We start from the raw sequence: 9,489 nt of genomic DNA, 5'->3' as shown, positions 1-9,489 counted from the left end.
GGACAGATACCACAGCACAACAAAGTAGTGGCATGAGTTTGTAACTCAATATGCCCTAAAAGAAAAAGCAGATTATAGAGCATTGCTTGACCAGAGCAACAGAAGGGAACTGCATTATTCCTTACAAAAGGCCAAATATCAAATATGAAGCAGACCAGAGATGGGGATTGACTGCTTATTTGTTCAAAATGCACCGACTAGAAATAATTCTGAATAAGTAACTGGATTGAAAATCCATCAGAAAAGGAAACAATAAAACACTCAGCAAGTCAAATAGGACTTAAAATTTATTTTCAAAATAAACCACAAGTGTAAAAAGTTCACATGCACCACTTTTAATCTTTCTGAATATAATGGGACGAGATCAGTTTGCGTACAGACAGCACCATTGTTTTGATATTAAAGGCCAAGTTATAACTACATACTAGTTATCTAATAACAAGCATTAAGTTATTCAGCTCTACCAAAACTGCTGTAGTCTCAACCAGTGCAGTAGAGAAGTGTATGACATACTGCTCTCCAATGCTTACGATACAGTGCTATTACTTCAGATTATCCCCTTCATCATAGGCCTCAAGGCCCTGTCTGCAAGTGACCTCAGCCAGTGTCTTGATATCTCCCATCACCATTCTTAAGATAAGCATTAAGAGTAATAAGTCTTTATAGGCATCCTCAGATCAGTGAAATTCTCATGCAACAAGAACTCTATGAGCTGGCCGGTAACAAAATGGGAGGCAAGGTAAGGGAGGGTGTAAATTATGATGCTTGGAAAATGCAATCACGAGACTGGACCATTGTATTTGTGCTCTTTTGTTATATTCTTGATGAAACACCAGGGTGTTAAATTACCATCACACCATCTAAAAATTTGCTCATCTGGAGTTAATCATTTTTTAAAAAAGGTGGAGAGCCAACATTTTCAACTGGATCTCAACATTTAGTACTTCCAGTTTATCAATTTTTGTATTTTAAACTAATGATATATACTGCAGGGCTAAGGATGAGAGAGAGAACACAATGTATCAGGTCATAGAAGAAGAATCACAGGAGAGAACAAGAACTCAAATCAGTGAACTGAACAGATGAGAAGTGACAAAGAAATCAAGTAAAAGCACTCATGACAAGGTGCATGTACGTAAGGAGTACAAGAGAGGAATGGGTCTCAAAAAAAAAAGCAAAGGAAACCATTTTTATGTCTGATACATTTGACTAAGTTGATCAATTAAAGCTGCTAACTGTGGGTTACCCCCTAAGTTGTCAATACTTTTGTAAGCTTCCGATTCCAATGTTTTGAGCGTTTCTCTGGTGTAAGCTAAAGAACCCACCTTTTCAAGATAACTCACACAGTATTTCTTGACATCCATATTCTCAGTTCGCTGTCGCAAAATATTCTGCACTTGTGTACTTTCTGGATGTGACCAGATGGCATGAATAACAGGGAATGAAAATTTTCCCTCTGTTAAATCGTCACAAAACCCCTTATTTGCACTATATTCATTAGATGCTAAGTTTGCGTAATCGTCACGTATTTGGAATAAAAGCCCCAGTGTGTTAAGAAGAGGCTTGAAGTCAGATTTGTTTTCAGAGAATAGTTGCATGAGGCCAACAGCCAGTCCAAAGAGTCCGCCAGTTTTCTGTAGCACCATGGCCTTATAACCTTCCAATGTGGGACATGTGTATGTATCTCTCCAATTAATGTCCAAGCCTTGACCTCGATGCAGTTCAAGTAGCTGGTGTGTGAAAATTTTAATGGCTTCTGGGTGATCAAGGGTCATTACCTTCTGCAGACTCAAAAAGTAAACATAGTTGGCAGAGTTAATGACGCATGGAACACCGTAGATACTGTGTGCCACAGGAAACCCACGGCGCAGCTTAGAGTTATCTTCAATATCATCGATCAGCAAACTAGCACTGTGCAACATTTCTGTTACTTCTATGATGACCTAGAGCAAAAACAGAAATATGTAAAAAAAAAGGACATACTTAAAAGACAACTGACCAATCTTAGCTCTGTAGGAAACACCATCACCACCAGATATGGCTTAGCTACATCAAGCTTTACCAGAGCTCTACAAAATCCCATTCTGGTCTTTAAATCCTTTCTAACCCTTTGTTACCCTCTCCTTTTGATTATGCCTCACTGAAGCATGTAGGGATTTTCACTGATAAAAAGGTGCTGTGTAATGTAATTTATTCTTAAGAAGTGAATGACATTGATTTACTGAATATCATTAAGCTTCAACTTATTAGTAACACTCGTTGGAAATGAAAATTGCTAACTTAATTATTGGTAAACGAAGTGAAAGGTTAACAGCATAACTAAAGTAATAATCAAGCACTTCAAAAGAGCTATCCAATTAGTCCAATTCTCTTGTTGTCCTCCCCCACTGTACTTCAAATTTGGCTTGACCTTTTCCTATGATAACTTGCAGCATTAAGGAAGTTCACATCTTTCTACTTGTATTAATTACTTATTGCTATTGGAGATCATTAAACCATAGGGCACATATTCAGCCAGCATAACTAGGAGACAACCTATCCCCAACTACTCCATCAAAACCCCTGTTGAGGTGTTAGAATAGAATTGATGACTGGGAGATTTAAGAGAAAATAAAGTCCCATTTTTTCAGAACCCACTAACTCAAGTTCCTCTATTCAGGTACCACCTGCGTAATTATTCTCTGCATCCTCCCAAGGCTTTATTTCCGAAAACATTGTAACAAGGATAAGACAACGCTCGAGCTGAGGCCTAACCAGGGACTTGCAAAGGTTTACAATAATTTCCTTGTTTTTGCACTCTATACCTCTGACCATCAAGATCCTAGATGTGTTAAGGTAGCCTGAGTTGTCAGCTTCAAAGGTTGAGAACTTGTAAAGTTTAATAAAAAACTGAAATTAATGGAAATAAACTGAAGCATTTCATAGGCAATAATAGTGTAATGTGACCAGTCATTTAATATTTATTTCAAAAGGATCAAATTGTAACAATATTCTCAACCTGTCCCATCAAAAATTGTTTTGAAGTTATAGCAGACTCAACCTGTGAACAATTTCTCAAGAGGTGCTGCAAGATCTACTGATTTTTTTGTGCATTTAATGTTTCAGCTTTCAAGCATTGGCAGCATTTTGCTTTTTACAGAATTTGTGTTATACAGAAACATTGTGCAGTTTCTCTATGTAGTGCAGCTGTCACTTCTCATTTAGGAGGGTTGGCTGGGGGTGTGGGGGATAAAATTTATTTCACAAGTATTCAACTGTCAAAAAATTCTTACATCCCTATGGTAGGTATCATACTTCAGGTATAAAAAACTCTGGCTGGAACAAACCAGGTGTGCCATGAATAATTCTGGGTCTCAAACTGGAGGGAAGATATGCCAGTCTCAAAGAATACAGATTTACCAGATCCACTTCTGGACATTAAAAGGGTTAAGATACAGGAGAGAAATAAAAAACTAGGATTATACCAGTTAGAAGTTTTTGGTGTAGTTTGATCCAGGTTTGAGGTATTAAGTACACATTCTTTCTGTACCCTACTCAAAAACTAAGAGGTAGTGCCTAAAAAAACTACAGCCCAAACTTTCAGAGCTGAAGTTAGTAATCACTTCAATATAAAAATGAAGTTTGGTATTCACTTGCTGAAACAATGAATAGACAACTGAATTCAAAAATTGTAGACTTATGTTCACCCAAGGTGTAAGCAAAATCAGGACAAAGGTTGCTGTATTGAATTAGGTCATGGATCAGCTATGATCCAACTGAATGATGGAACTTAAGTGGCTAACCAGCCAACTTTTATTGCTCCTACGTTCAATGATCATTTTGGTTTAGAAGGTAATGTTTACTTTCCAGAACCACATGTACTCAACGACTGAAATGAATGGTAAAAATTGAACAATGAGGAGGATGCAATTATGCTGACATAACTGAAACGTTGACTAGAATGCTCAACTTTAAGTAGCAGAATACAATAAAGATGTAGGAGCAGAAACAGGTCATTCAGCCCATCAAGTCCGCTTTCAGTGAGATCATAGCTCATCTGATAACCCTCAACTCCACTTTACCTACCCTCCCCAATAACCCTTGATTGGTTATGGACTGAAACAAATCAATTCAGCACTAACATAGGGAAAAACGAGATAAACTCACATTAAACCAAGTGCAGTTGCTGTCCAAACAGCTGCAAAGTCATTGTTACTAAGTGTACTGGCCTTGCCATTATTATTATTAAAATATCGTAACATTAATGTAGCACAACACACACCAGGATTAAGAGCAGCTAGATTTTCAATCAGCTTCACTGACAAAAAAAAAGACATTCAGACATCAATTAGAGGAGATGTTTTCCAGCCCCTACCAAGGCGACATGTAGCCATCCATGTGCACCAGTTAAGAGTTGGATTAAACTTAACATTCTTCACTATATTCAACCTAGTCTCAGATACAAAATTGGATTTTTCTAATCAACCCTGTACAGAGAGGTTTCTCTGCACCTCTGGAGCAAGTGGAAGTTGAACATGGGTTTCTTGACTCAAAGGCAGGGACATGACCACTGCACCTTGTATGAATCTAGTCTAGGTCTCAAATAAAGAAACCAGGCAAATTTTAATAAAAAGAAACCGGACAGCCAATTTTAGATAGGAAAACAAGATAATCAGGATATCTGGATTTCAGACACTTAGACAATTCATGTCATGTTTGCTACAGTTATACCTGGCTCCTTTGTGTAGGATTTCAAACTAGGGCTCATGGGAATTTCTCACATTTAGATTTGTCAGTCCAGCATGGTGTCAAAATTTGGTTTTCCTTCCTGGTTTCTGTTGCTAAATATAACTCCCTTCCACAACGGGAAGACGTTTCATAGGGTAGTTGACAGTGTCCTCTGTAAATCAGAGCTGTGGGATATCTAAAGTGAGTCAAATGCTGTTCAAAACAAAATTAGAAATATTCCAAAATGGTAGGTACTTCATGGTACTAAGACTTTACCCATATGACCAGTCAAAACAAAGATTCCTTCAAAATTTTGTGAAGGACACAAATCGAAAAACCCACATTTCAATACCCAAGTTACAAAAGGAAGTGCAGTGTCAATACACCACGAAACTGTTTTTGTTCAAAAAGGGGCAACATAGCAACAAACAGACATGATAGGATAAACCAAACTACAGAGGAATGCAAATGCTGACCCCATTACAACTGTAACAGCACCTAAATGTACTTAGGTAAAAACAATGACTGCAGATGCTGAAAACCAAATACTGGATTCGTGGTGCTGGAAGAGCACAGCAGTTCAGGCAGCATCCAACGAGCAGCGAAATCGACGTTTCGGGCAAAAGCCCCTGATGAAGGGCTTTTGCCCGAAACGTCGATTTCGCTGTTCGTTGGATGCTGCCTGAACTGCTGCACTCTTCCAGCACCACTAATCCTAAATGTACTTGTCTATCTACAGGATCTGCTGGAATCAGTGTTTCAAAAGTCATTGGCCAAGATACTCCTAAGACCAAACAGACATTGCTGCAATGTAGAACAGACTTGCGTTGGAGGACCATTTGGAATCCTTGATACAGCAGTGATATGGAGGTGCCAGTGTTGGACTGTGGTGGACAAAGTCAATCACAACACCAGGTGAGTTCAACAGGTTTATTTGGAGGCACTAGCTTTCAAAAGCACTGCTTCATCAGGTGGTTGTGGAGCAAATCATAACAGACTTTTATAGCTACAGGATTGCAATGTCATGAAATGTAATATTAAACAAATTTAACTTAAGTCTTTCATCTTTTAGAAAGATCATGTTTCAGTTCCTTCATATGTCAATCCCAAAACTTTCTTAAAGATACATTCTTAAGATAGCTTTTAAACAATAGGTGCCATCTCAGCTCAGAATGCACTGAAGGTGTGAGGTTAAAGTCTGTGTCCCAATGTTAGGTCAGATAAGTAGACTGAATGCGTTGCATTCACATTTGAGAAGGGGCAGCAGAATAATACCAGAACTAAATGCTCCCTGGAAGGATAAAGGGGATGAAAGGAGCATAACCTCAAAGTTAGAGCAAGGCCATTTAAGAGCGATGTCACAAAGCACTTCTTCACATGAAGGGCACTGAAAGTCTGGTACACTACCTCAAAGTTGGGCCAACTGAAAAATCAAGATGGACAGTTTTGTCGTAGGCAAGAATATCATGTATGTGAATTCAGCAGAGACAGCTTAGCCAATATCTAATCAGAAAGCTTAGAACTGTTTCCATGAAATAGACATTGGTTGCAAGACAAATTTTAGATGTGTTCCCACCTTCCAATTCCTGAGCATCACAATTTGGTGGAACAAGTTTAAGATTCCAGAAATTGTGCCAGACCATGACTGAGAATGCAGCTGATTCATCAAATAGAAACAAGTAATTCAATGTAAGCATAAATGAAAGGCAAAGGAGTTTTAAACCATCTTTTTGTATACGAAATATCAAGTGGACTAAAACAAAGCTCAGTAGGTGCACATTTTAATAGGATTGCCTGTAAAAATATTGTAAAGACTAGTTTAAATAGTCCTCATTCAAGCTTATTTTAAACAGGATTCAAATCTGAGAAAACTATGACCGTAAGATTCTAGGTATTTGCAAGGGCAAACTATTGTATTTGACACTGCTCTCTACCAGATGAGTGGCACAAATGGCTATTTTTTCAGGCAAAATGCACTAAGTAGCATGCTATCAGGATTGGTGCTTAGATCCTCATGTTGTGCTTGGAAGTGTAGTCATCAAAACTGCATTTCATACAAAGATAATGGAGAAAGCAAAGTTCTTTCAAAGACTCAGTCAGATGTGCAGTACAGAAACATACCCTTCGGGCCAACTTGTGATGGACAGATGGACATTCTAAATAAATAAGTCTAAGTTAGCTCGCTGAGCCAGAAGACTTGTTTTCAGACATTTTGTCACCATACTAGGTAACATCAGTAAGAGTCTCTGGTGAAGCACTGATTAATTACCTACAGTGTGAAAACAGTCCCTTCAGCCCAACAAGTCCACACTGACCCTCTGAGTAACCCACCCGGACCCATTTCCCTCTGACAAATGCACCTAACACTGAGCAATTTAGCATGGCCAATTCACCTGCCCTGCACATCTTTGAACTGTGGGGAGGAAACTGGAGCACCCAGAGGAAGCCCACGCAGACACGGGGAAAAGGTCTGTGGAGTTTCGCAGAGTCACCCGAGGCTGGAATTGAACCTGGGACCCTGGTGCTGTGAGGCAGCAGTGCTAACCACTGAGCCACCCTGGTGATATGTCTTGCCTCTCTATTTACAGGACTTGGTTTCTTAATTGGGTAATGTCTTTTCCAGGAACAGTTAGGGCCTGACCAGTGGCCAGCCATTTTGGTAAAGCCAAGTTAGAGAATCCCTACAGTGCAGTCATTCAGGAAAATACTAGCTTGCAAGTAAAATAGCTTCAAAAAGATAAACTTAACAATTAGCCTTCCTTATATCTATCATTTCATATCAATCACACACCTAACAAAGGCCATCAACAGATGTCATGGATCACTTATCAGCCACTAATGAATAGTCGACATAGCTAGAGAGAAGCAGCACTGTGGTAGCCCTTTCGGAAAATATTCCAAAGTTAAGCATCAGGTTTTGCCTTGCATTCAAAACTCAATCGCCTCGGTCCCCAGCATTACTGTAATCTTATCTAGCCCCAACCCGCAGATGCTTGCACTCTTTTCGTGAACACACTACCAATATTCACTCTATCACTGAGGACTAAGGCCTTTGACTATGCCAACCTTTGAACTCCATCAAAAACCTTCCTGCCTATCCTTCAAGATGCGCTTTACTATGTTGAATATTGAGACAGGAAGGGTGTAAAGTTGAACAAGTTCAAGAACTAACTAACTGTGGTGGCCTCATTAATACTGATGAGAACTTGGATTGAAATATCAGCAACTAAACATGTTTAATCAAACATTAGAAAAAGAGACTGGCTGCAATGCATATCAATAATTTAGAGACCAGTATAATCTGCTCTTATTCTTGTTGTCTGTCAAGTGCTCAGACAATTTTTGTTCAATGCTCAAACTCAAATGCAAGTCAATGCTAAATAAGCACATATTCTGGTCCCACACTAAAATAAAAAAATACTCACTGCTCAGAGTGCACCATTTTTTAAACGAATGCGTATCATGGTAGCGAGTTTTGAGAAGATTTAGAGCTCAGGTTGAGGTTCTGGATATAGGTTTGCTCATTCCAGCAAACCACCCAGCTCTGATCAAACCTACATCCAAAACATGCATCATGAAGCCAACAAAAGCAATCTTTCCTTTTAAGCTTTGCATTATATTTAAGTGTATTGGTAGAGGGTCTCAGTTATACACAGTAAATTTCTTGTATCCTCTCCAATTATGCCTACTTCAGAGCTGGAGTTAGAACGCCAAGTTAGTGTACAGCAAAGTTATGCAAAACTGTTTAAACCAGGCCTTAGACCCCCAGTGGACTCGTCAAATTCAGATTGGATTTATTATTGTCACATGTATCTAGGTACAGTGAAAAATTTCACTGTATGCAGTATAGACAGATCACACCATAAAGAGTTCATTGGGATAATAGAACAGAGCAGGAAATATAATGTTACAGCTGCAGCGAAGGTGCAAAAAGACAAAGTTAAACTTAAAATTTGAGAGGTCCATTCAGAAGTTGAAGCAAGCAGGGAAGAAGTGGCCCTTGAATCTGCTGGTATGTGAGTTGAAGCTTTTCTTAAATCTTCTGCCCAAAGAAGAGGGTGTTGGAAAAGATTAGAACGAATGAAAGCCTTCCATTATGTTGGCTGCCTTTCCAAGGTAGCAAGTAGTACAGATGGAGTCAACAGATACAAGGTTGGCTTGCGTGATGAACCGCCTGTGTTCATAACTCTGTAGTTTCTTACAGTCCTGGGCAGAGCAGCTGCCATACCAAGCTGTGACACATCCAAATAGTGATGCATCTTGGAAAGCATTCTAATATTTGGGAGTCTATGCACCATACTTCAAGATGTGTGGAGTCTGCACATTCTTTCCGTGCCTGCATGGGTTTCCTCCGGGTACTACGGTTTTCCTCACACAGTCCAAAAGTGTGGTTAGGTGAATTGGCCATGCTAAATTGCCCGCAGTGTTAGTGGAGGGGGTAAATGTAGGGAGGTGGGTTGCTCTTGGGGGGTTGGTGTGGACTTGTTGGGCTGAAGGGCCTGTTTCCACACTGAATAATCTAATCTAAAAAAGGTGCACAGGCGATTTGCTAAAATGTTACTAGTAAAAGGACTCGACCATGTGGAGAGACCAGAAAACTTAGGATGTCCCGAAAATGTTAAGTGATGTTCAAAAGTCAGGGTTTTGATACAATTGATAAGGAGAAACCGTTAGCAAGCCGAAAATGGACTTAAATTTAAAATTAGTTGATTAAAAAACCAGAGATTGCAGACCTGAGTTTTTCCAATTTTCTGAGACTTCAATAAACTGAATGTAACAGTA

At 39.2% G+C, this 9,489-nt stretch overlaps 1 protein-coding gene across 11 annotated transcripts in view; it reads right to left on the bottom strand.

Moving 5' to 3' along the window:
• Positions 1 to 269: 269 nt before the first annotated feature.
• ggps1 (geranylgeranyl diphosphate synthase 1) overlaps positions 270 to 9,489 on the bottom strand; it is a 46,804-nt gene continuing 37,584 nt past the window's right edge. For all 11 annotated transcript variants that reach the window (XM_072559404.1, XM_072559460.1, XM_072559425.1 and 8 more), the window contains one exon: positions 270 to 1,943. In XM_072559404.1, the coding sequence (XP_072415505.1) occupies positions 1,191 to 1,943 (753 nt within the window). In that variant the 3' untranslated portion in view covers positions 270 to 1,190. The remainder of the gene's footprint in view (positions 1,944 to 9,489) is intronic.

This window comes from Chiloscyllium punctatum, chromosome 3, assembly GCF_047496795.1.
Source record: "Chiloscyllium punctatum isolate Juve2018m chromosome 3, sChiPun1.3, whole genome shotgun sequence".
NCBI classification, from domain to species: domain Eukaryota; kingdom Metazoa; phylum Chordata; class Chondrichthyes; order Orectolobiformes; family Hemiscylliidae; genus Chiloscyllium; species Chiloscyllium punctatum.
Note: the sequence above shows the minus strand (reverse complement) of the source record. Positions and strands in the feature narration are given on the sequence as shown.